Below are 27,808 nucleotides of genomic sequence, written 5' to 3' on the forward strand. Positions count from 1 at the left end.
CCATTTGTGAGGTCACACACCGATTTCGGACGAGGAGACTGGCGCTCTCAGTTTCCGCTCTAATTCATCCCAAAGGTGTTCAGTTGGGTTGAGGACTTAATGCAGGCCAGTCAAGTTCATCCACACCAAACTCTGTCATCTATGCCTTTATGGGCCTTGCTTTGTACAACTTTGTACACTGGTGCACAGTCATGTTGGAACAGGAAGGAGCTATCCCCGAGCTGGGCTTGGTCCCTTCGTTCCAGTGAAAGGAACGCTGAATGCTTCAGCATTGATCAAGAGATTTTGGAGAATTCCATGCTCCCAACTTTAAGGGAGCTTTGTTTGGATGATGAAGACGATGAGTACACACACACACAGAGTGCACAAAGAATAGAAAGAGATGATGTGGATGAATGCAGAATATGTCTATCATAAAAAGAGCATTGTGTGTTTCAAGATGGCGGGGACACACTCAAGAACATGTAATCAACAAGGACGTGGTCATACCCCAGATTCAACAATCTCTGCTTGGGGCAGAACTCTTTGGACTGGCACAAATTAAAGTGTTTGTGGAGAAACGTCTGTGTGAACCTTCAGATAGTGACCAGCACTTGAATCTGAAGTCACCCATTCGAAAGAACAAAGCCAAAACATTTGCTTCTTGCAACCTTCCAAAAACAAGCAAAATATCATCAGAGTGGACAGGCAGATTCTACAAAGGCTCATCACAGCTTACAGAGCAGGTCGCAAGGTAGATCTGTAAAATATTCTCCAGCATGAACTCATGCCCATCCCGCCATCTCTGGCCGCAACTAACGGCAGTCTACATTCCACCAACAAATCTGTTCCAGCAAATATACTGACAAAACATATCCAAACCCCTGCAGATGTGCCCCTTCAGGAACCCAGCTACTTACTTATTGATGGCCAGGCACTTAATGGCACTTCGGAAGCCGCCCGACATCACAACAATCGGCAACTATGCCAACAAGTTTGCTGACACAGTGTTGAAGATGGCAGAGAAGTACCAGAGGGTTGATGTAATCTTTGACAGGTACCATGACGAATCCATTTCAACAGGCAAAAAGAAAGAAGCGTAAACAGCGCCACCGACCAGTACACAGAGAGATCATAAATGACTCTTTTCCACTTCCAGCAGTTTTCCTTTTGGTACAATATTATGTGTATTGCATGGCCTCCATAGTAGTGCCATAGCTCTGATGTAGAGAATGTAAATCTCAAATTGTAAAATGACATTGAGATCGGATCTAGGGAACACCTGGCATGATTACTTTTATATGGGCCAACATTTGTAGCACCTGCTGTATGATGGTCCTCCTGAATTGATAGATTCTCTTGCTATATCAGTCATGTTAATTGGGACATACCACAGCGATATGACCTCATTAACAACACCTATAATCATTCACCCTCTCCTGGATCATCACCCCAGTGGGAGCAGCAGTGAACTGTACACTCATCGCTAAATGTTGGACAATTATCACAAATTGTTGGCCACATGGGAAGAGTGACTGGAAACAACTCTTTACTTTGCAATCCTTGTTTTTCTCATGTCCTCTCAGGACTGTGTGGTCTGAACAAATAGCCATGCTTATAGCACTCTCACACACTGAGGGGGAGGCTGGCAGTGAGTCAGGTCAGGAGAGCTTCACCCATGCCCAGCTCTTCTTCAGCCCTTTTGCTGCAGGCGTCTGCCACACTGCTGCTTCTGTGGTGGCACTGGCCAGAGGCAGTGATGGCTGAGGCGGCAGAGCAGGAGCAGAGCTGTTTGCGTTGGGACCAACCTGAAGGGGTTGACGACCGTGGCCTCTCTCAGGATGGAGACGTGGTCATTGGAGGGCTCTTTGTGGTGCATAACCAGCCACCTACTCCAGACCTAAGCTTTACCAAGCACCCTGGTCAAGAGCCCTGTTTTAGGTAAGTCTTTGTAAGGTGAAAAGGGCAAAGACTCATACAACTACATTTGACCAAATACAGGATTTCCTGCAAAGATGTAAATATGAACTACTCTGAGTTTTATTACGTGACACTTTTGTTTTCTATTTTATGTAATGTATAACTGTTCTGTTTTTATGTATAATCTAACCACTCTGCAATATGTGGAAATTAATGTCATAGTGCACTGAATGAACAATGTAGCAGTTCTTGTAGTACTTGTTGGGACTATTATACCTAATCATGTATCTTGTTTCATCTATTACTATGTCAAAGTCTGTGATGATTAAGTTGTGTTTCATCCTTTTTCATAAAATGTATGCATCAACATGATTTTTGCTCCACAGACATCAGATGAAAAGTGATGCCGTCTTGAACATTATCTGACCTGTCACTAAATCCCTGAACTCTGACTCTGTGAAATGATCTTTGTGGATTATTGTGGGATGTATGCACCATGCTTCAATGTTGATTTTAATGCCTGATTTTTCCATTGCATTCATGACGATATACATTTTACAACCAACAAGAGTATGTACAGGACCTTTAACTGTTATTTTCTGTGAACATGTACTGGATTAAATGTGTTGTCTGAGGGGCTATAATGAACATAGATTATGGATTTTTATTTTTGCTCTTCTACATTATGTGTTAACTTTGATGTTATACTGTAAATCTGTTTGTATGTATTTGTATTCATTGATTTTGGTCGTCTTTGTGGTATTTGCGAGTAATTGTTAACTCTGAATGTTGACAAATTATGTTTGACATGTATGTATGAAGGTGTTGAAAGGTGGGCATTGCTGTGAATAGTCTTCCCGCTAATGCATATTGTGATTAGGTTCTGTAAAGATATGCTTATTTTTGTAAACCATATTATTACAGTTGTATAACATGCACTATGGCCGTATGTGGACACACACAAACTTAGTTACTGTAATATCATAATTTGAAAGATAATATGAAATATATTGGGAGTAAACATGCATATGTCGAATATGTTGCCAAGAATGAATTGCATTATCACATATACTTAAACCTTAATTTGTTCATGTCAGTTTGCAGAAAGGGCCTTACCGTTGGGCCCATGCTTTGGTATTTGCTGTTGAGGAGATAAACAGGAACCCCTACCTCCTGCCAGGAGTGCGGCTGGGCTACCAAATCTTAGACAGCTGTACTCGTTACCCCTGGTCAGTACGAGCAGCAATGTCTTTGATCAGCGGGGGGAATCATTCGTGTAAGTCTACTGGACCTGTGCGTGTTATTATAGGCGATGCATCCTCAACTCAAACTATCATGCTGTCCAGAATCCTCAGCCCTCTGCAGGTGCCAGTGGTGAGTTCCCAGTTGAATGTCGTATATGTTTCTATACATTGAAGATTGCTGTATCATGGTAGAATTACAATTGGTAGAATTAAAAACTAACTATTCTTGACTTTCATCTGTGGAGCTGTGACAAGCTACGGGTTAGTAGTAGTAAAGGCAGCCTTTATTGTCATTACAAGAACATCGAAATTACAATAAAGGCTACTACTACTAACCCGTACATATTACAGGGTTACATATGGCTATTAAACTGAATGTCCAGAATATTTCCACATAAATGTTTACATGAAGGCTGTTGACTGCTACAGACTATTGAAACATCTTTACCACGGTATAACTGAAGCCCTGTTTCTACAGATCAGCTATCAAGCCAGCTGTGCCTGTCTGAGTAATAGACGAGAGTTCCCCAACGTGTTCCGCACAATTCCCAGTGATGTGTATCAGGCTCGCACCATGGCCCGCCTTGCTGAGCATTATGGGTGGACTTGGGTGGGAGCTGTGGTTGTGAATAACGACTATGGACTACTGGCGGTGCAAGCCTTCCAAGAGCGGGCACAGGGCACCGGGATATGCCTGGCTTTTTTTGAGACGCTAAACCGCGAGACCTTGGCCCAGGACGTGGACCGGGCAGCAACTACTGTGCAGATGTCTTCGGCACGGGTGGTGCTGGTGTTTGCCTGGTACACAGATGTGGAGGCACTGCTGCTGGAGCTTGCCCGCAGGAACGTGACCGGTAGACAGTTCCTGGCCAGTGAGGCCTGGAGCACCAGCTCATACCTACTCAATAACCCTGCCCTGAGAACTATTGGGAATGGAGTCCTGGGAGTGGCCATTAGGAGTGCCCCCATCCCAGGACTAGAGGCACACTTGCGCAGGCTTCATCCCTCCCAACACCCTGGAGACGCCCTTCTGAGAGACCTTTGGAGGGAGGAGTTTGGTTGTGACCCTGACAGTGAGTCTGGTTCTGACTCCTTACCACCCTGCAGTGGGACAGAGAGCCTGGAAGAAGTGCAAAGCACCTTCACAGATACAACTTCTCTTCGGGTGACTTATAATGTCTATCTGGCTGTGTATGCTGCTGCACATGCCTTCCACTCTCTACTGTCGTGCAGTCCAATACACACAGAGGTGAACACCAGCCAGCAGTGCTCCACTGACTACAATATCAGTGCGGCTGAGGTGAATATTGATCATTTGCTCAGATAGTAGTCATAAATAATGACCACAGAATCTCACATCATACACAGCAAAATCGGTAGTGTTAATTTGAGTTAAAATTTCTGGTGTGAATAATTCAGAGTTAATGGGTGTTGATTGGGGTGTTGTTTTAACACTTGCAGTGCTAAAAAAGCTCTATTGGTGGTGTTATTCTAAGGAGTTAATAGTTAACACTCAGTTTCGAGTTACTTTCTACATCCGGTTTTGGCACGCTCTCTTGCCTGGACCTGCCACCATGACACTTGGAGTCGAGATCGATACAGGCTACGTGCACACAGGCGAAAAGGTAAGAAATAACCATACTTATATTGAGGGTGCTGTTATTTAAATCACTTTTTAATGTTTGGTGGAATGTGACTATCTATTACAAAGCATGCAAAACTTTGCAAACTGCAGGCTAAACTAGCTACTTATCGCCAAAGTAGGCTAATATCTATATCATATCTCCCAAACGTTTTTATTGTACAGCGTAAATATATGTTGTTTACAGGTAATATCATTGCTTAACAGTCCACTTTCTTTGTGTTATTAATTACGAAATGCTAGTGGGTTTTATTTTTACATAGCCTACTGAATGAGCGGGAAGGAGGAGGGGGAGGAAGTGGGGAGGAGGGAGTCGTTGTCGTCTTTTGAAAATGCAGACGTTAGAGAACCTCTATTTGGAAGTAATTTAGCTAGGTAATGTGACAATGCATGCCCATATATAACAGCTAGTTGGTAACGTGGAGAGACAATTATTGTCAGGAGGAATACTCTTAAGGTAAGAAATACGTTTACTAATTTAACACGGAGAGTTTGCATAGTTTTTAAGTTTTGCTAGGCGGGGTTTGGGGCACCGGCACCCATTATCTCAAAGCTTGCAGAAACGTGGTAATACCATGGGTAATACAAGGATTGCTCGCATGCAAAGTCTATCTTAACGTTGGCTTGGGACATTGTTGGCATGGTTGTTGACTAAGGTTAAAATTGGATTAGAATTTAATATGCGTTTCACGTTAGCCTTGCATGAGTTCGTATAAAAATGCGACTAGCAGCAAGCTAGTTAGCTAGCAATAGCAGCTAGATAAGTTAGGGTGTGAGAGAATGTCTGTCAGAAATATTATGTTTCAATGTTGTTCCATAACGTAAACCAGATTTAAAAAGGAGAGGTGTGTGCGGCGAGCGGGTTTGAGGGGGAGAGAGAGCATTTTCTGTGCACAACTGCATAACCAAGTTTAGCAATCCTGGATATTATCCACGAGTGCCAGCAGCAGGTCAATGATGACACACGATTTTTAAGAACATGGTCAGAGACTGTCGCTAGCTAGGGCATCATGCAACACACAAACACAGACTATTTTGGGAACGTTGTCTGCGTGTGTTAGTTAGTAAACGTCATAGTGTGTTCCTCATAGCATGGCTAAACGTGTTCAAAGATTTTCAAATATTTCCCACTTTCTACACAGGTGCAGTTTTAGCCGGACACCATGTTGCTAAAAGTGAAATACTTCAGTGTAAAGAAGTACATCAAATTGCATTCAGGCTTCACCTTTTTGGAATTAATCACTGAAGGTAAGGTTCTTTTTATAACCTAGTATGCAGTGGCGTAACTCATAATACTACTGATAACAAGTATTGTAATATTTCATTGAAAGTAAGTATTGAATTTTCAGAGTCAAGAGCAAAACAGGGTGATCAATTATTCAGTCTGTGCTGTTCAAGATTTGTTTGTGGTGACTTTCTATGGATACATTTGCTCTCTCAATCTCTGACAGTCAAAAGTAAGTTTGGGCTTTCTAATGCTGCTCAACTTGAGATTTTCGATGAAACTGACACAGCTGTTGACGAAGACATTCTTCTTGAGTTATTGGAGGCTCATCCAGATCTATGCCTGACAGTACGTGAAAGGATTTCAGATGAAGGTAGGTGTCATCAGAAAATCGTATGTTGTCAATTTAGCCTACAGTCAATGCATAGCCAAGTTTTTGCTCTTTCATGCAGCTGCCAGTGACCTTTCTTCATGGAATGACATTATGATATTGGACAGGGTTGGGCCAGTTTTATGTGATATGTTGTCTGATACTTACAGTAATACATATTACACAGCTTGTTATTAATATTACCAACTGTCACCTGAGTTTAAGTTACCTAAATGGATACAGACACAAGAATGAACTTAATCAAATGCTCTTTTGTAAAGATTTTTTTCCTCTAGCTCATTCAACCCCATCTTCCCCGGATACACACTCTTCCCTCACGGACACCATGTCACTTTCTTCAAGTGACAGTGACCTAAGGGATGAGGGTATTCCCACAGGCCGGAGTAGATCCAGCAAAGAAGACATGGGTAGTTCTACAGGAAAAGTTTCTGTGTCAGAGGCTGCAAAAGAGGTAATTGAAATTCTCACCAATCAAAGCATGTGGTTCCAAACTCACCCATGTTATTGGTTTACCTCTAGGTATTTGTATTTTGCATCTCTACTGGATTTCACCTTTAGTTTATACAAACATGATGTGGTATGTGTTTCTTCCAGTGATTTATTTGTTATATCATGAACATAACTTTTTTTATGTGAGCAGATGGTTGAAAATGCCTTGCTTAGGAAGCCTGGAGGAGAGGATATTCTTGAAGAGTACAAGTCAGAAAATTCACTGAGCCACCGCACCCGGAGACAGCTTGTCAACATACTGGCAAGTGATATGACCGAGAGACATGGGTAAGAGTTAATAAGGTTGATATTATAATAGCTGTAAAGAAGGACCATATGTTATTGTAATGATATATTGTAACTTCTGTCTGTATTAAATAAAACTAATTTAAGATGGACTGTTGTCTTTTCTCTAAAGCAGGATTCCCAGCCGTCAGCAGAGGGAGAAGTATGCCCTGGGAATTATTACGCTCTTTCCTTCACTGAAGGATCCCTTTTCTCCAAAAGGCTATGTAAGTTTGGCAATGATTGTAAAAAAATATAGCACAGATTAAAGTTTTAGTTTTCATCAATGAATAATTACCGTAGCTAAACAAAATGGGAAAGATTAAAACATTTTGATAGTGACTGGAAATGTAGTGTCATAGATAGAACCACAATTGAAACTGGAGTAGGTTATGAAGTTCAACTGGTTCAAGATGCAAAATTGCGATCAATGATAGGGCCCTGATTCAAAAGGACTAAGTAAGATACATAAGTGATTGTTCTTTTATTTCCCTTTGCTACATCTGCACTTGCTGTAAGATCGTTTTGTGATGTTCATTAATTCATTTGAATGTAACAGGAGCATTTCTACGATGGGGAGAAATGCAGTGGATATTTAGCGTGGAGCCTCAAGACCATGTCTAGGACTACAGTTAAACGGCCAGCCAAGGAAGCCTCAGTGCCTCAAGAACAAGGGCCAAAGCGCAGAAGATCAGCAAGCACACTGCCTCAGCAGCTTGATGGAGATGCCTGCAGGGAGGCTATTTCATTTCTTGTTCACACTCCTGATGAAGCAAGTGTACTTCAGAAGATGAAGATGACGTTCCAACATCGCCAAGACTTAGTGCATGACCCACAAAGAACTGCAGATGTCTTCAAAACATTTCCACGCTTTTTGGATGTCAAAGGACTAGTGAGTTGTACAATTATTTTATTTTATTTTCAACTCCAGACTTTATTCTTCAGTGTTTTGCTAAATTGGATGAAAAAATGCACTCATTGGTCATCTTGGCCTCCTGACTGTATTTTGTTTTCAAAGATATTTGTTCTGACAATGGTTTAATTATGGATGATGTGCTTTCCATCTTTAAAACAGACAGAAGATGTATGTGGACATACTGTACGCTGTATGAATATAGTCAAAATCTCTTAGGCCTAATGCAACATTATCAATACTGAGCCCTGGCTTAATACACTGTATGCGTTTATGTATGATCAACAGATAAATCAGGACTTCTTGCTGCTCTTTGGTGCTGAAACAAGCTCCAAGTTGCTTGAGAAGTGGGACACCTCATTGAAGCCCAAGGTCATCAAAGAGGCCAAACACCTGACTCCGTCAACTGTTGTGTGTCGCCTGCTAAAAGCTGCTGAGAAACTCGCAGAGAATGAAGAAAATGGTAAGCTTTACGGCATGGTTGGTTGATATTACTAATACTTTGCTTTATGTTTTTAATCATCACAGCCTTGTTTCTCCCCTGATAGACTGGGACAGTGACATGGCCTCTCTGCTGCTGCTTCTTCATCTTCTGCCACCCACAGCTGGACGGAAGAGGAGGATCAAGATAAGTCCAAGTGATGCAGAGCACAAAATGGTGCACTTTCACAAGGTAATGTTGTAAAATCCAGCAAGACACCTTTTTTTAAATTTCAAAATGTTGCTCTTCATGTGTTGCTTTGAAGTGTGTTCTTTACAAGTGAATATCTAAACACAGGCCCATTATTTGGATGTAATGAGTTTCCAGTATGGCACATGATCTCAATCCAGAGAGGCAGTTTACACTCATGGTTACACCATCATGGACCAACAAGCATGGCTGAAATGTGTACATGTTTTTATCTCATTTGTTTTTTAGTCAGGCTGCAGCATTGATGAGCACCTGCAAGGATTAGAGGGAAAACAACCATACATCCTCGCTGTTGGTCGAGTCCAGAACAGGATTGACACCTTCTACATCGCAGTCGACAAGCAGCTCATCCCCTGCCAAGCCACATGCTCATTGAGTGCTTTGGATGAACTTTTCAAATCCCACTACGTGTTCAACCTGTCTTATGATGAGTCCCTGGTTCATCTCTACACTTTTGTGCAGACCACTATATTCAACATTGATGTAACCTCCACAGATGAGTCACCGCGTGTTCGTGAGTTACGTGCCAAAATCTTGAATGAGAATTGACCATGTTTAAATGTTTCATCTGTCAATCTTTGCATTTCACCAGTCAGGCTTTGATAGGTCATTTGTGACTAGGCCACCGTTATTTGCTTTGTAAGTTTTCCAAGGTGCTTACAATTTATTCATTAAAAACGATGAATGGTGATCATTTGGTCATGTGTTATTTTCCTATAATGACCAGTATCAGTATGAGGTTTAAAATTAAATATGAATATAGTGCAAGGCAGTACAAAGCAAAGATGATATGTTAACAACAATATTGTAACTGTAAGATTGGAGTGCACATGATATGAGGTAGCTGAGCAAAACAGGTTGATTCACTTTGTTCGGTGTAAGGGTGATTGCTATTTCTTAGTGTTCAACAGAGTGACAGCTTGGGGGAAGAAGCTTAGAGCTGAGAGAGATATTATGCACTTAAATGTGGTATTAAATCATACAGATACACATGTTAAGAACACAATTTAGTGCTATGTTTTAATTGTTATAAATTAACACTGTTATAATGTTATAACATAACACCCCCAGTGAAAAGAGTTAACACAATCCAGTGTGGAAATTAGCACTTACCTGTGTCAAAAAAGAACACTATGAATGTAATGAAGTAACACCCCCAGTGAAAATATTTAACACAATCCAGTGTAAACATTAACACCTAAATGTGTCAAAAAATAACTCTATGGGTGTTGAAATTTAACACTCGTAGATAGTTGAAAACTTAACACTCTCCAAAGTGTAAAATTAACTCTGAACCGGTGAGAATTATATAAACTCCGGGAAAGTGTTGAATTTAACACTATGGGAGTTGAATTAACACTGCTGATTTTGCTGTGTACAGTATATCATTACCAAAACATCATTTGACTTGAAGTAAGATCCAGTTTTAAGTCATGTCCACACCGTTGCTATAAAGGATACATTTTTTATGGTTATTGTTGGAAGTGTGAACAGGCCTTTACACTCAGCATGTGCTTTTTAAAGGTTTTGCAACACCTCAGTCAAGTGAATTTCACCACTCAGCTCGGGGAGAATTTCATCTTCCATGGTGGGGACATCCCAGCCGTCTATGACCTTGTGAACTGGCAGGAGGCCCCCAACGGAGTGCTGAAGTACATCACAGTTGGACGTGTGGAGGGATCCAAGCTGCATCTGGATGAGTCGGCCATCTGGTGGACAACTGGATCACAAGTAATAACATTTAACACTTTGCCATCCTTCATACTGTTATGTATAAGAAGGTCAAAAAACATTTCAGCCATTCTGCAAAAAGGGATGTGTCAAAAGGACACATTATTAGTGAGTTCAGGGGCTAGGGATTTTGTGTAATTTTGTGCAGCAAGAAAAACAACAAAAACAAACAAACAAACAAAAGGTACACCTTTTTGCAGATACACATTTTGTTTGGTTCTACAGAACTCTGTTTTCACCCAGCCAGCCACACAATTGCTATGTTGAAATTGACACAAAATGTGTAGTCCCTGAACACACTCAGAGATGTGTCATTTTGACACAGCCCTTTTTGCAGGTGCCAGTATCTGTGTGCAGCGAGTCCTGTCCTTCAGGAACTCGAAAAGCGAGACGGAAGGGGGAGCCAATCTGCTGCTTTGACTGCCTTCCCTGTGCAGACGGAGAGATCAGCAACACCACTGGTGAGGATATATTTTTGCCCTGATGTGGTGATGCATGATTTGTGTAGTTCACAAACACTTATCACAACTGTCTACGATAATTATAATATCTAATATTAGGGGATACAAAGGACATATAGGGAGGAATTGCATTTGACAGCTAAATGTCATTGTCTTTTTATCATCTAGATTCTCTGACTTGTGATCGCTGCCCTCTGGAGTTCTGGTCCAACGATCAGAAGAGCATGTGTGTTCCTCTCACTGTGGAGTTTCTCTCTTTCACTGACGCCATGGGCATCACACTCACAACTGTTGCTGTGTCAGGTGCTGTGATGACAGCAGCTGTAGCTGTTGTGTTTCTGTACAACAGACACACACCCATCGTGAAGGCCAACAATTCTGAGCTCAGCTTCATGCTCCTGATGTCACTCAAGCTGTGCTTCCTGTGTTCTTTGTTGTTCATGGGTCAGCCAACAGACTGGTCGTGTCGCATTCAACAGGCAGCTTTTGGGATCAGTTTTGTCCTGTGTATCTCCTGCATCCTGGTAAAGACTATAGTGGTCCTGGCTGTCTTTCGGTCAGCAAGACCTGGGTCTGATTCTGTGATGAAATGGTTTGGACCGGGTCAACAAAGAGGCAGTGTTTTTCTCTTTACCTGTGTCCAAGTGGTTATATGTGCTGCATGGCTATCTTTGAAACCTCCTCAACCTCACCGTAATATTGGCCGTATAATCATTCTAGAATGTACGGTAGGATCAGTGGCAGGGTTTGCAACATTACTTGGCTACATTGGTCTGCTGGCAGCCATTTGTTTTTTGTTGGCGTTTTTTGCTAGGAAGCTTCCAGATAATTTCAATGAGGCCAAGTTCATCACCTTCAGCATGCTAATTTTTTGCGCTGTGTGGATTGCTTTTGTTCCTGCCTATGTGAGCTCCCCAGGAAAGTATGCCATTGCTGTGGAGATCTTTGCAATCCTGGCATCCAGTTTTGGCCTTCTTCTTTGCATATTTATCCCAAAGTGCTTCATAATCTTACTCAGGCCAGAGAAAAATACAAAGAAGTTTCTGATGGAGAAGACACAGACTCAACAATGAAATATTGGAAACTTCAGTGCTGTTGTAGCGATGGGCAAGACGCCAATATTCACAAAATAACAGAAGAGAATTTAGCTTAATTCACTTAAAATAACAGATCTTACAAAAGTCCAGTCGAACACCATATGTGCACATGTTAACCTTATTCAGAATGTAATTTTTGTAATTGTTTATAAATAAAAAGATTATACTTGAAAAAGTATTATTCTGAACATAATCAATCAATACTACCTTTGCAATCAGGAGGTGATTCCACAGATTCCTGATAGAGGGTGCATGTGATGTCAGAGGGTGCATGTGAAGTCAGATTGTGTGTGGAAACATATGTTGCTGTTTTTTTTATGTATTACGGCTTGTTACTGAAGAAATTATTTGTAACTGTGAAAATAAGCCTACAGTAAGTAAATGCACAGATAGAGTGATCAGCTTATAACAGAGTGACACAACATCATTGGCAAAAACAAACAAAACAAACTCACTTCGCACAGAAAGGAAGGTGTTCTGGTTAGACACCTCTCTCGTGTCATCAGAGAACCAAGGTCATGTAAATAACAAAAGTCCTATTAAAGACTCAAGGAGGTACAGTGTAAGATAGCAAATGTTTTAATCCATCAAAGGATTTACAAAAGACATAAGCAACAATGAGATATTTGGCATAGGCCCTGTTCCTTGGTCCAGGTCACTGAACATGCAAACCCTTGCAGATGCAAGATGCAGATACCCTACGCTAGACTGTAATTTAGCTAGTCTGTGACAGCCTAGAGAGACAGTTGTTGTAAGTTTCAGGGTGAAGCGATCTTAATTGAATATGAATTGGAGGGTTTATTCTCTCCTTTTCATCCATATAATGTTTCAGATTTGGAGGAGTCGTTTATTTTGTATCCTGCAAAGGTGTCAAAGTAGTCTGTTAGGTCAAGTATGGCAGGTAAACTCTGTAAATTTGAGCAGAAGAAAATGACATTTTCAGCATACAAGGCTATACAATGTTCTCTATCACCTATCATTATGCCTGTAATTTTTTTTTAATGTATGCAAATAAGCACATATTTAATTAGAATATTAAGTTACAGAAAACTTGTAATACATTTTTTCATCATACCTTGCTCCACTCAGAGCCTTGGTGTAATATGCATTGAAGAAGAGCATGTCTAATATAACATGCCTGTCTGCCAGCTGGACCTCATTTAGGACCCTAAAATAATGATGTGTCAAATGAACATTTGCATAGGTGCTACTAGAGACAGAAACGATTTGTATGTGTCCTAACACCAACACTCTGACCTTCACTCTGGTTCGGTGATAAGAGCCACTTCTGAGCTTTTCATCCAGGCAACTATCACTATCATCATTCTGTCCAGTGGATTTATATGGCTAATTAGGAGTTTCCTCATAAGTTCAGAAGGCGAATAAGGCGAGGCGAATGAGTTTGAGTTAGAAGAAATAATAAATGGAATATTTTTTCTTTTAAGGATATATCCTTGGCCTTATTTTATCCTGAGTGTGTGTGTGTGTTTATGTGTGTGCGTGCGTGTGTGTGCAACTTAACAACATAGATTGGGACCCATTTTCAATGTTTGCTAAAAGAAAAAATATTACATTTATTATTTCTTCTAACTCAAACTCATTCGCCTTGGCTCATTTCCTGTGAAGAACATGAAACATAACGTATTTTCAATGATTGCACACAGTAGTGTGTTGTTGTGTCCCCCGTGGTTATCATACGTTATTACCAAACGTTAGTGATTGAACTCCAATGAATTCAAACTTCAGACAAGCGTCCACAAAATAAACATTTGACAATGGAGCTAGGCCAGACTCGCGAAGAAGAAAGTCTGGTCTCCAGGCTATGACTCTACAGTGTCTATCTTCTAACCAAACCCAGCAAAAGACATTTTGAAAAAAGTGCTGCATTTGCAATTAATCTGTTTACAGACAGCTGGCAAGTAGTAATAGCTTTGAAATACCAGTCATGTGAAATGGGATAATTGTTTAAGACTAAATTACAATAAGACACTAGTTGTTGCCTCAAAGTCAGCTTTTTCACAAATGATCACTTTCACTCTAGAATCCTGAGGTTTTCTAACTCATATGTGTGGTTGGAAGGAAAGGTGCAATTGCACACCAACCTCGAGGTGCAGGCAACTAGGTATAAAAACCTTAGAAAAAGCAGTCCTTGAAATTCCGCTATTTATTTTGTCCCAGACCACAGCCCAGTAGCCTACTCCATGGCCTACGTAGGTTAGTAGGGACAACTGGTGGGTGTGTTCATCTGCAATGATGAATTATGACATTTGAATAGGAGGCGTGACTCACTCATGGCCCCGTTCATCTGTATAAGGATCCAACAAGGTCAAACTTATACAAAAAGTTAAGTTGTGTGAAGGTAAACTAGCTAAGCCATAGAGCACATGACATGGATCACTGACCACGGCTGGATTAAAAGTCCCAAATCTACATGTTCCATCCAGCCAACTCATCATTGGAATCATCAGGCTTGGTATGGTCATGTTTAATACATTCAGACAACTGTATATTAAATTAAGCTTTGTAAGTGTAATCAATGATGAAGAATGTAAGAGTTAACAATAGTTTTTTCATAAAAATGTACACAATCCTATTCTAAATCATTACCAGCCTAATCACATTCTTAGTTGAGTTGAGTTGTTCTTGGTTTGCACTGTTTCTCTGTATTTGTCCACATATTACCATATTTATCCACATGATAATCATCCATGAATGCTCTTTAATTTATTGGCAATAGTTGGGTATTAGTATTTCAGATACAGGTATCAGCTGTGTTCTAAAGAATGTTTGATTAAAATTCAGTTTGTTGCAAAGTAACTGATTCTCAGCAAAAGCAAACAACAATAAATAAATAAATGTAAACAGACATCATCATGTGGCCATTACTTTTTTCTTTTTGGCAAGTAGGCAAAGCGGGATAAAGTATGGAATCATTATTGGGATAATGCCTTCAGGGCGAAAAAAGACCCCTCTACTGGTGCGTCAGGGTCCGTTCCACCCTGTCTAGATTATTTTCCCGATAATGACCGGCACTCCATATATTATCCCTTGTGTATTCTATACTTTAGCATGCATCTACTATGTAAATACTTAGTAGTAAGGGGATTGTAAATGGAAGAATTACTTTTTCTGTGGAATTATAATGGAATGATTGAAAAATGATTAGCAATAAAGGAAAAACTAGATTATGTAAATTATGAACTAATTGGACTTTGTAATTTGACTGTCACTCAAAACCCACCTTTGTTTTTTATTTCCTCCAGAATTGAAGCATAAAGCATGAGAGTACCTGAGGACAATCTTACAACTACAAACACTCTGAATGAAACTAATGGCACTGTCCACAACGTAATGATGAGCACTGTTGCAGCACTGCCTATGATCACTTGTTTCTCTAGCTTGTCACTGAACATCTGTGTGGTATGGCATATTCTAAGAGGTGCTAGAAATAGAATTGAATCTGACTTTTTCACTCTCAACCTGGCTTTGACCGATATTCTCTTCAACATCAGTTATCTGTTGATAAGGCTCATCAGTTTCACCACACACATGTATTTGTCAAAAGCTTTGAGTTTCTTCTTCGGGTTCCTTGCCACTGGCCACCAACTGTTCCAGACGTGTGTCTGTGTGGAGCACTACCTAGCTGTGGTCCACCCTGTCCTATTCCTGAAGTACAAACCACTGAGATACAGACTGACCTGTTCTGCTTTGATCTGGCTGATGACTCTGATGACCGGCTTGATGTTTGTGTTTATTATGACCGCCGCTAGCATAGCTAGCGAAGCGGTCATATAGTTGTTGTCAAAGTTTTTTTTTTTTTTTTTCCGTCATCGGTTCTGAATTTTTGGTCAACGATTCCCGGGACACCGTAACACCGGGGCACATGAAACTTGGTGGGCATGTAGCCCCAGTAGACTTTTACGGAAAAATTTCGTTTCGTCCCCGGGGGTCACTCCCCCCCCGCGCTGGCCCCGCCCGAAGCCCAAAAATTGCAGTTTTTCCTACATAACTACCTGAACCGTGGCACCGAGGATGACAAAATTTTTATGGTATGTTGGTCTCAAGAGCTCGGATCAACTTAGCTTATAAACAGTCATTTGTGAATTGCAACCCCATGGTAAAAATTGAAAATGTAATGTAATATTGCTTTAATTGCCCCTATCTTCAGATGAGATGCTATGAACTGCACAAAATTTCATGTGTATGATTAACCTGACACCCTCTGGGAGTATGCCAAGTTTTGTGGAATTTCATCCATGGGGGGCTATAATAAATGTATTTATGTGTGCATTTAGTGAATGGTCCCTCAACGTGGCTGCTCTACACTGAAGCCTAGAATGGCCCGTGCCCCATGTAGCTGTGTCACTGGCTACCCCCGTGGCTACCCTGTGCTTACCAAATAAAACAATTATGTATTTATTACGATTTTATATGAGAACGTCAAAAGCAGAACTAATGCAACAACGTTCAAACACTGCAGCCTGCTGCCACTGGTGTGTGGCGCTGGCGCTGCTCAGTGAATGATAGATCAGATCAGAGAGAAGAAGACAAACGAAGAAGATGGAGTTGTGATTTCTCAGTTCCGAATGGCGGCCATATTGGAATTTTCTTTACTGTCGCTAGTTTCACACTACTTGATTTCTCATGTTGCAGTAAGCTAAACGATTTCATCTCTTACGTGACTTGTTGTTCTTGCACGTAACTGTGTAACCGTCAGACTGATGAAGAAGTTGGTGAATGTCTTTACGTTTAGAAACGTAAATCAAGCAAACTCATCCAAGCGGATGCAAATAGCCTGTCAGTACTCAAACCACCAGTAGCAGGCTTAGGACTAGGTAAGTAAAACATCTCTTCTCTATATCTCTACTATTTTCATTTTAAAAACTGTATGTAAAGCGTAATTCTAGCCAACACCTGTTTCCAAAATGTATTTATAGAGTCTGTACATGTGGTCCCTAGCTTGGTTTGCCCGAAAATTAAGTGGAAATATCCTTTAGAAGTGTTTACTTTAGGCGCTAGTTAGCATGTAACAGCATCTGAATGAATGAACTGGCATGGTGCATTTATACCTGACGATCTCTTTCAAGTAATTTAAATAAAAAACGGACCTCATGGTTAGTATTTATAGAGTCTGTACATGTGGTCCCTAGCCTGGTTTGTCTGAGAATTAAGTAGAAATATCCTTTAGAAGTGTTTGTACTCTAGGCGCTAGTTAGCATGTAACAGCATCTGAATGATTGAACTGGCTACTACTGTATGGTGCATTTATACCTGACGATCTCTTTCAAGTCATTTAAATAAAAAATGGATATAATGGTTAGTATTTGTAGAGTCTGTACATGTGGTCCCTTGCTTGGTTTGTCTGAAAATTAAGTGGAAATATCCTTTAGAAGTGTTTGTACTTTAGGCGCTAGTTAGCGTGCCAGGTGTCATACCATTGCCGTAATCATCTCACTAAACACGTCTTCTCATATCCAATCTGTTCAACAGAGTTTGCCAGTCAGACCACTACACCTTTGCCAGCACCACCACCCTGCAAGCTTCATCAACTCCAGCCATGCCGGTAAATACAGTGCCTATTGACAGCCTACACACCCCTGTTCAAATGCCAGTAGCTTTGTCCATTGTTAAATCCCTGTTGTAATGTGTTATTGTGTTTTGGAAAGGTATTGCATTACATTACTCTTCACCTTTTGCTTTTGTAGTAGAACACATGTTGATGGTAGTGAAAAGGTAGTAAATTCAGCTAAAAAATTTTGTATGAACCCTGCCATTGCAGTAATCATCTCACTATACGCCTTTTCATTTCTAATCTGTTCAACAGAGTTTACCAGTCAGACCTACACCTCTGTCAAATTCGCTCACGACGCTGCCAGTAACACCCCAGCAAGGTAGAACTGCATTTTCATTAATCTGGCACCAATATCAAGGGAGAAACAAGCCATGAATGTCTGTCACAACTTCTTTGCATCTTTACTTTCCTTACATCTGAAGAGTGTGTTGCATATTTATATCATTATTAAAAATAATTTTAATAAATTAAAAGCATGTACAATAAATAAAGCATGTAAATGAGCATGTAAAATAAATAAACAAAAGCAAGTAAAATAAATAAATAAACAAAATGTATTGAACCTAATACTATGTGTGGTGAGTCTGTGTGATAGTTGCTGAGGATAAATGTTTTTATATTGGATTATTAAATTACAGAATACATTTATAGGTTTCTCATCAGCAGGCACTGTCTTCACCTTAGTAAATTTGGTAACAAATAATTGTAAATTGTTCTGATTGAGGGCAAATGGAAAGTGTTATAATGTATTATTGCTATTTTAGTGCATCATTTTCATTATTATGGCCATAAATAAGGCCAATTAGAAGCTGGTGGGTAGTAAGCGGCAAAAGGGTGGCCCTTTATCTGGAGCCGCTTCTGAGCCGCCGGTGGACAGCCAGAGAACTGATGAGCAAAACTCCAGCGGGCCACTGGTGGTTACCGCCGTTGGACCGCCAACTCTGCCGCTGGTTTGTAACGATAACTTTAGCATTGCCCATGGTGGATTAAATGATTGCAAAATATTTATTGAGGTGAGTTTAACAAGTGTAATTTCATTGGCATATAATTCAGGCCTATAGTAGATGGCTAAATGGCTACAGTAGAAGGATACACGAAAAGCCCAAACTACCAAAATCTTCATATTTTATTACCACAGTTTCTATCTATAGGCCTCTCTTATTTGGTATACTGACTAGACATTATTGAACAAACATAGGCTATTCATCTGTATTTCAGTATCTCAGTAGGTTAAAGTATTTTTTAGATACCTCCCTGAAATTACTTTTTGCAGGTTGTGATTTTTATGTTGAGCCGGCAGGGGGCTCAGTTTAAAAAGTAACTAAGTTCGCACACACACATCAACAGATTCACACGCACAGATAAACACACTTCCACGGATTCCACACACACACACATGCGCACACATGCACATTCACACACACAGACAGACACACACACATCTTTATACAAGCAAACTCACACATGCACACACTCATATACATATGAGCTGCAAGAGTAGGAGATATATACAGTATATTGCACAAATCGGAGATAGGCAGGTTTAGACTTGCTGCAGACAACGCGTTCGTGTTCGTATCATGGCTGCCTCGCGTATTTTGCGGTCGTTTGGTGCGTCGGTCGTGCACGTCGTCGCAAGCGAACATGACGCGTCCGTGAGATGCAATACTGATAAGAAAGTAGGGGGCGATCACTACAAAAAAAGGTGACTGCAAGATGCATTATCGACATCGAAGCTGGGGGCAATCATGAGAGTAAACAATGGCACATGGCCACATCCATGTTACTATAGTCTCCCCCTAGTGAAGACCTCCAGTAGGGTGTGTAATGCTGCAGCGAGTCTGTACACCGGACACAGCAGGTCGCACACGGGTGCATACGCTTACGGTTGGTCTAACAGCAAGTATAATCCCAGCCATACAGGAAAGTTGACGAGCGTAATTCGTTTTGGAGAGAATGTGCAGAACTGAGCGGCGGTCATATTGTGTACCGCTATGCGGTGCATCTAGTTGATCCTATAGTTACAGAGATAATTTGGCCAACACTATCCCTGATCCTATTGATACTGATGTCATGTTGCTGTCTGGCAGTGCTGAGGGGTCTCAGTAAGCCTGGGCCAGGTGATGGAGAGAGAGGTAGAAATCAGGTCAAGATGAAGGCCTTTAGAATCATCTCAGTGCTAATGGCTACTCAGGTCATCATAATAGCAGCCAACATAGTTTGTTATTGTGCCACAAGATTAGAGTATCATCATAAAGAGAAGGATGTGATTTTGGAAATCATTCTTTCAATCGTTATGACTGCATATTTTATCCATCCTCTCCTCCACCTTCACAGAGCAGGAAAACTAACCTGTACCCCACCTCTCTGAAATGTCTCTGTGATTTTCTATATAATGTTTTCCTTGTTGCATTCTAGTGCAATAGAGTGGTGTAATATCTCAATGGTTAAGATATTAATCACAAAATATCCAGGAATGTTTAAATGTGATCAACTTGATTATGGCAAATTAACTTGGAGTGACCAGTTCCAAAAGTGCAAAAAGTGCTGCTAGTTCTGTTCCATTCAACCCATTTATGAAACCTATGATGCAATATCATGATTTTAGTATTTGTAAATCTGTTACTACATTAAACATATTATTTAACATCACAGACTGAAATCTTGTTTGGTTTGATGAGAGATTCCTTTGCATAAATGTTCAGGGTGACTTTCCAATTAATATGGGGCAAAGTAAGGAGGGGGATCATAAAATACAGTTGTACTAAAATCTGTCACAAAATCACAGACACACACACACACACCACCCCACCTCACCTGACATGGTAGAGAATCACATAGGAAAGGGATTTGAGAGCATATCTCCAGATCACACATATTCCTGGGTTCACACTTTGCTTACCCCACTGGTTTTCGAAGTTTATATCAAAGCTATTAGATATCCATGCCAGCCTTGAAATTAAGTTCAGCAGGCCAGTTTTGTGTTGATAAGTTTGGTTGAATGTTGGATGATCCGGTCATAATCCATGATCCGCAAATTAATGATTCTTCATCCTTGATCTGCAGAATCCCAGTAGTATTTCTCAACTCCAGCATTTCACATGTGCAATAAAATGATTAGAAGGTAGTTTGGCATGCCTTCTGAATAATCTATTAACACAGCTGTCAGTTCTGAGGATTTAGGAGACTGTGACCTCCAGATGTCCTTTTCTGTAACTTTCTTTAGGATGTTTTGCAAACCATCGTACTAACCGTGTCAGGGCAAGATGAACATGGGTCCTTATTCTGGCACTTTTTCTAGTTCCAGTTTTTGTTATTTATCATGCTGTTTCTTTCTCAGAATAAGACCCCGTTTCCACATACACGGGTATCTTGAAAAACAGAGACTTTTCCCTTCCTTTGCACCTTTCGTGTACACTCAAACGGCGATTTTGCCTCTGAATACGATTCTTTCTAAACTCCGGCAAAAGTGGAGATCTAGGAAAACTCTGCTTTCGCGTTTGAATGTGCACTGAGGAAAACGGAGGGAAAAAAAGTTTTACGCAATCTACGCGCCAAAAGTGCGACCTTTTGTGTACACAGCTGTCAGAGTCTAGTAAAATAGAAGCAGCCCGTGTAGCGGTAGCATTTCTTTTGGTGGAAGCAATTTTTATATGTTTGCATTTGCAAATACAGATCCTTTATTATGCAAAAGGAACAGAGACATGTTAGGGCTCAACTTCAACTCCGCCGTCTGTCCACACAAATAAACCTCGCGCCATTGCTGGTTTGAGAACGAAGGAACAGGAAGTCGCTCGTGTTAGTCGTCGTTGTCGATGAGGCTTTTGATTGGCTTGCATGGCTTTCTCCTTCCTGCTACACTGCCGCCCATAGGCTTGGCGTAGTTATGATGACTCTCAACAGCGTATTTATGCGGATTAATGTACACGGACACTATTTTGAAAACTATGTGTGTGCACGATATTATTTTGGAAAACGGAGGGAGGGAAATATTCGTTTATCAAAATACCCTGCTATGTGTAAACGTAGCCTTATACCACAGTCAGTCAATCACACACAGCTTAACACACATAACAGAGAGGTAGCATGATGGAACGTAGTGGAACATCTAAAAATAAAATAATTAAAAAATCAATAAAAAAAAACCCCAAAAAAACACATAACACACAAGACAATGACAATAAAGTGCAAGTGTCACAAAGTCAGCTCAGCATTTAACAGCATGACTGCTGCTGGAACAAATGACCTGGCATATCTATTAGTCTTTCTGGGAGGCAGCACATAGCGCCGGCCTGACGGCATAAGTGCAAATTCATTTTTAAGAGCATGATCATAGCTTATGATGCTTTTGGCTCTTTGTAAAACACGTTTCTCCCAAAGAGAGTTCAAATCACACAATTTAATGCCAATAATGTTGGAACACACCTTTACACTGCTGTTCAAACATTTCCTATCTTTAACCGTTAGATTGTTGAACCAGCAAAAGGAAAAAGTGAGGAGGCTCTCAATAAATGATAAATACACAGTTGCTGCGTTTACATGAGAGCTTTAATTTCGAATAAAACCAAGTTAGTTCGAATAAAAGTTCATTTCACTTTAAAGGAGAATTCCGATGTGATATTGACTTAAAGTGTGTTGAAACATGATACCGAGTGTGAGCGTTTGTCTCAGAGCTGATCTCGACCTGCCCCCTGCACTCCAAAATCCTCCGCTAGCTTGCCAATGCTAAAATATGTCAAAATCCCCCTTTATGCAGAGCAGAGGCAGCGACTGTTCCATTGAAGTCTATGGGCATAAATCAGAATTTCATGTATATGCCAAGATCTTGCTTCTATACACTAATCCACATTACTGCGTGGCTGGCTGCTAAGAAATTAGCCCCTTGGTTCCATAGGCGGCTGTTGCAGAGGTTAGCTGTCATTAATACACGTCCTAATACCTTATGTTGTTAATAAATTACCTTCATCTGTAAGTTTTGGCACAGTCTGACATCATTGATCCAATGTTCCCTTTTACCTGACATTTTCTTTCATGAGCAGCATCTCTTTTTAGACATTCTCTGACAGGATGCTTTCATTGAAAAGCACAGGCAAGTGTCACTCGTCACACTCGCAGGCACGCAGTAATGGCGATATTCAAGATGGCAGTGCCCATAAAGTTCGTGAGATTAGTGTATAGAGTTAGGAATGTGAATTTTGGGCACGGCAGAGAATGTTTAATAAGGGGAGAACGACCACGCGCTGAATACTTCCGCATGGTACTGCAACTAGAGGGCGATCGCGAGCAAGTGAGGAATGAATGGAGGTGAATGGAGTTTCTCCTAAAATCCACTTTTCTCTGGATATAATTTTCTGTGTAGAAATCGGAATATTGCATGTGAAAGGGCGGTCAAGGAAAATACACACGGCTGAGTATTGGATTTTTTAAGTCCCTCAATTGCTCTAAAAAGCCTTTCAAACGTGTCAATGACGTCATTCATTAGCAGGTGTATAGTGTGTTATGGGCAACAACGACCAAGCCTGTGAGAAACCAAAGGGCCATAAGTAATTGTTCATTCAACTTTCGACCTATAACCCATATTAAGCTTGCAGAAACTAAAATCCAATCTTCGATTTTTTAATGCCAATCAGGTGAAACAGACCAATTTAGCCGTCTAGCCCCATAGACCCCCATTGTTTGATCACTTGCTTGTGATCGCCCCTAGTGAAACTGCAACAGGAACTGCAGGTACAATGGAGTTAATAGCGAGTGGACCGGCTCTCCATAAATGGGCTCTGGGCACGGTTTCATGAACCTCAACCCCTTCTGACCACTTCAGGTACATGTTTAGCATTTTGGAGCATTCCAGTCTGGAGAAAATCGACTTTATATCAGGTGTGCCCCTCTTGTTCATTCTGCTGATGTTGGCCAGTTGCTACGTACACTCTACCTTGACAACACATTAGCCAGCCAGCTGAACCAAATCCTGATTTGTGCTAACGACGATCAGATGGTGCTGGGGTAACTTAATGGCCCTCATTTATCAACAGAGCGTACGACCAAAAACAGTCGTAAAACAGGCGTACGCTTGTTTCCACGCAAAGTATGGCATTTATCACTAGCTACGTTTACATGCACCCTTTCTAATCCGATTCAGGCCCAATCGGAATGAAATTCCTTCATGTAAACAAGACAATCGGAATGAAAATCGCCGATCTGATAGAAATTTGGGTCGGATTGAAAGAGGTGGAACGGACCCGTCCGGTAGTAAAATAGTTGTCATGTATACACTGGATCGGATTGTTCCCTGCTACTCTTCCCTTCTGCGCATGTTCAGAAAAGGAGGCGCAATATTTCTCTTATCAAAAAAGCCACCACGGTGTGGGTTAAAGATAGTAATGAAAGATCTTTGGTTAGGTGTAAACATAAGCACTGGGCGTGAGGTTGAACCATGTTTCTTTTAGGTCTATGGTTTAAACAGTGACGGATAACACGGCATCGGAAGAATAGGCTATTTAGTTTCGTGACACTTTCAAAACAACAACAAAATCTGACAGCATCTTTGAAGTTTAGGAAGTAGGCTACTAGGCTGCAGGCAGTTGGATAGCCTACGCTAACTGGCAGCTGCGTAGGCTTTGGTAAAAGCAACGACTGAAATGCAGTGATGAAGTCTCGTTTTCTGAAAGCCAAATATTAACAGGTAGGCTATGTTTCGGAGGCTAAACGGCTATTGAAGCTAGGCCTACGACTACAGTGGAGACAGATATTTTGCTATGTCTGAAAGAACAGTGTGGAAGCTAGGTAGACGGCAAGGACCTATTGATTGAATGCATTTCCGTACAAGTTTGAATTTGTGTTGCTGGGACTTGTTAAACAACATCTGAGGCGCAAAACAACTAGCTGTTCAGTCAGACGTTTTGATGGTTTGCTACCCCCAGAGCCATAGATAGAGAGAGTTGCGACACTCTTTGAAGTCGCCGCCGCGCCGTCACGTGGTTCATGTACGCTACAACAGTTCTAACCAGCCCTGGCGCTGCCATGTTATTTCTATGGGATAGACAGCAATGATCACGAGAAACATCGAAACATTCCAAACACGAGTTCAATTTGAAGTGCTATAACGTTGGTTAGCATGTTTACATTAGTGCCCATGACATATCGCAAGTTTGCTCTGCAAACATCGTTCTGAAATAGTCTATTCTGTGGTAGCTGACACTGCCATTTAGCCTACCTCTCGGCATCAGCTCCATTCCTGGTTCCGTGATTTGCCTGTTTGTCGTCATGCATAATAAACTTACATTGTTGAAATGTATGTATTTTGTATCCAATGTTACCGTGGGTATTTGAGATGTTCAGTGATCCTCTCCAGTTATTTTGATGAGATGAAGGTGGCCACCCTAACTATATAGGCCTACACACCCACAGCCTTCACAATTTTAGGAGTAAGCCATGAACATCTATAATAGCCTATATGGCAACCAGTAACAGGTTATACGTTAAAAGTTAGATCAATGCAGTCAATCAGTTAATTTGTTTATTTTAAGGAATAGCCTAAATATGGCCACCACACAGCCTTAGTAATATTTTCAGATTAAGCCATAAACATGTAAATACATTAACAAAGAACGATAAATAACAGCCAAAATGTTAAAAGAGTGTATGTTAAAGTTAAGTTTGTTCAACAGTTCGTTCAGGACACCCACTGTTTCGATAACATTGTAACTCAATACGCAATCATCTGTTTCAAGAAAGCACTTAGAACAGCATAAAAAGGATGACTGATACATTTTGAGTTTTCAATTTGTTTATTACATTTTCAATGTGTGGAACAAGTAGGCTATGTTTTAACAACATGAATAGGAACAGGAATACACACAGAAAAGGCTTAAGGGAGATATGGTGAGACTGCAATATAAAAAGGAGGGTTAACACCCATTTATATTTTCAAAGACATTCTGAAAAACATTTCAGATTCCCAAATCTGAACAACCGTACCGTGTGTACAACTAAGACATTAATGTGCAAAGGATGCTGGACATGCACACCTACAGTACAAGAAGGTTAACTGAGGAAGATGTAGCACATTTGGCTGGAGGTGTGACAGGAGGTGTTGGAGATGCTGAGGTTGGACGGGTCCCTTCGTTTGGACCTAAACCATAAAAAATGACCCTCTCTGATAATTTCAGTCAATACTACACACCCGTCTTGTCCTCTGCATCCTTGGTCCTAGGCAAGAACAGGCACAGTGGAAAATGGAGAGAGCAGGTAAAAGTCAGTGTATACTTGGTACAATACATTCACAGATGCCACATCAAGGTATTAGCATAAACAAAAGCAAAAGGCCAGCAAGAGTTTTACATACACGGCTGACCCCTTCAAGGTTGGTTGGGGGTGCCACACCTTATAACTTTTATAACACCAATGATTCCCAACAATATCTTTCATGGCTATTTTGAGAATAAAAAGCTGACAGGCTATAAGAAATCACTGCACTTTAGCCATTGCATTCATCAACACAAGGAGACTTTTCTTATTGTAATAAGAACAATACTGAGGGTAATCAGTAACTGACTTTGTGAGGAATGCCAGCATGCTGTACAGACAACAATTGGGATTGATTACAGTATACCCACTACAGCTAACTAGACTAGGCTACATCATTGCAAACATTGTTCTTATTCTATGGATGGACCTAATTCTGCCCTTAGAGCATCATTAACCTACACTTTTCAGTTATCCATACAAGGTAAAAAAAAATATTTTTTTTTTATTATAGCCTACTTACAAGGACCACTTAATTGAAGACAATGTCTTGTCACATCACTTTCAGCATCTGCAAGATAGTGATTGCAATCAAAATTATTCCATCAAAAACATCGACCTGCTGTGGTGATATAGACCTCAGAAATGTACATTCAATGTAGTATTGACTGCAACCTGACATCCAACAGCAGTTGAGACAAAAATAAGTACTGCACTGTACACGCGCCCCTATCCCAAGCTCTAGTCTCGTGCCACTGTCCCGACTCCGGAGTTGGAACAGTAGTGGCACTAGGGGCAGGACTGGACAGTTAGGCAAGTGACACACGGCAGGAGAGTATAGTACAGTTTTTGCTTCTACAGCTCCCCTGGCCTGAAGTTCATAATTGAAATTTCTGTTGTGAAGAGATGTACCCGAGTTCATATCATGCTCTCTGATCACAAGTTTAGCTTCAGGTTCACTTCATAGTGCCATGAAACATTCCATCTAGCAAGCTAACAAGCTAGATCAGGTCTAAATGAAATGTCATCCCATTAATTAGTTCCACTGTTCATCTGAAGAACAACTTAATCACAAACTCGTTGATAACGAGCACATCTGATGCCATTGCATGCATTAAGATCACGTTACTGTTCCCCCTTCATTGCATTTCGAATGTGCGTGAGCTGACTAGCTAACATTAGCTAACGCCATCAGGTTCAGCAAATAGGATTATAAATGTCATACAAACTCCTTGATAACCCCATATATTATCTAACGTTGCTCTACTACAGTAGCGTAACCAAGTGTGATATGTCTGACATTCCTTATTGACATAGGAACATTACATTTAAGCTAGCCTCCCTCCACGTCTAAGGTTAGCTTGGTAGGCTAACGTAACGTTATGCTCTGAAATTTCGGTCATAACTAAGATACAAAAATAACAGTTAAACGAGCAGCACAAACAACTCGAATAACACTACGAGTACATACTGGTACAGTTGATATAGGAAATATATAACAATTTCAAAAAAGGTCGTGCTTTCGTTTACTTACCGCTGACAAAGTTAGGCAGACTCCAATGGAAGTGAATGAGGCAAACTCCGCGAATGTCACTGTTAAGAACTGTTGAGCTCTCCATAACGCGGAAGTAGCCTGAAAAAACGTCCGCCATTGTTTCCTATGGAGGTCTATGGGAGTGTCGCCACTCTGTTATATCTACCGCTCTGGCTACCCCGTCAGATTACAGGATAATCAGCTATATTTTTAGCTTTGGAATACGTATGACCGTGCATGAAGTTAGCATTTGCTGACCGACTTGCTGTGCAGTGTGAAAGCGGCCAGTGAGTGTGTTAGGAGGACGCAATTTTAGTTTATATGTTCGTCGTTTTAGCCATTCTAATTATAAGGAAAAGAAACAAAACTCTAGGCCTACTGATGTTGCTTTTG

General features: G+C 40.8%; 2 protein-coding genes and 1 long non-coding RNA gene across 3 annotated transcripts; 2 read left to right on the forward strand and 1 right to left on the reverse strand.

Annotated features, from left to right (window-relative positions):
• The first annotated feature begins 920 nt into the window (after positions 1-920).
• On the forward strand, positions 921-12,044 carry LOC134100045 (extracellular calcium-sensing receptor-like). Its single transcript, XM_062553092.1, has 8 exons — positions 921-1,036; positions 1,566-1,639; positions 1,731-1,920; positions 2,997-3,273; positions 3,622-4,443; positions 10,304-10,510; positions 10,848-10,971; positions 11,140-12,044. The coding sequence occupies exons 1-8, from the start codon at positions 921-923 to the stop codon at positions 12,042-12,044; spliced, it is 2,715 nt and encodes a 904-aa protein (XP_062409076.1).
• On the forward strand, positions 4,643-9,396 carry LOC134099416 (uncharacterized). The gene is made up of 10 exons (XM_062552280.1): positions 4,643-4,768; positions 5,928-6,033; positions 6,237-6,383; positions 6,677-6,852; positions 7,042-7,178; positions 7,309-7,402; positions 7,735-8,067; positions 8,377-8,551; positions 8,637-8,761; positions 9,008-9,396. The coding sequence occupies exons 2-10, from the start codon at positions 5,949-5,951 to the stop codon at positions 9,326-9,328; spliced, it is 1,593 nt and encodes a 530-aa protein (XP_062408264.1). The 5' UTR covers positions 4,643-4,768; positions 5,928-5,948; the 3' UTR covers positions 9,329-9,396.
• Positions 12,045-25,326: 13,282 nt separating the features above from the next.
• Positions 25,327-27,550, reverse strand: LOC134099777 (uncharacterized). The gene is made up of 3 exons (XR_009941158.1): positions 27,416-27,550; positions 26,405-26,452; positions 25,327-25,845 (listed from the first exon to the last, which is right to left on the reverse strand). It is a non-coding gene; the product is annotated as an uncharacterized LOC134099777 (long non-coding RNA).
• Positions 27,551-27,808: the final 258 nt, after the last annotated feature.

Source organism: Sardina pilchardus, chromosome 13 (assembly GCF_963854185.1).
Source record: "Sardina pilchardus chromosome 13, fSarPil1.1, whole genome shotgun sequence".
NCBI classification, from domain to species: Eukaryota; Metazoa; Chordata; class Actinopteri; order Clupeiformes; family Clupeidae; genus Sardina; species Sardina pilchardus.

Coding starts and splice junctions, on each gene's coding strand:
- LOC134100045 (XM_062553092.1), top strand. CDS start 921: ATGGCACTTCGGAAGCCGCCCGACATCACAACAATCGGCAACTATGCC. Junction 3,274..3,621: donor GCCCTCTGCAGGTGCCAGTG/GTGAGTTCCCAG, acceptor CTGTTTCTACAG/ATCAGCTATCAAGCCAGCTG. Junction 10,511..10,847: donor GGTGGACAACTGGATCACAA/GTAATAACATTT, acceptor CCCTTTTTGCAG/GTGCCAGTATCTGTGTGCAG.
- LOC134099416 (XM_062552280.1), top strand. CDS start 5,949: ATGTTGCTAAAAGTGAAATACTTCAGTGTAAAGAAGTACATCAAATTG. Junction 6,384..6,676: donor TGAAAGGATTTCAGATGAAG/GTAGGTGTCATC, acceptor TTTTTCCTCTAG/CTCATTCAACCCCATCTTCC. Junction 8,762..9,007: donor AAATGGTGCACTTTCACAAG/GTAATGTTGTAA, acceptor TTTGTTTTTTAG/TCAGGCTGCAGCATTGATGA.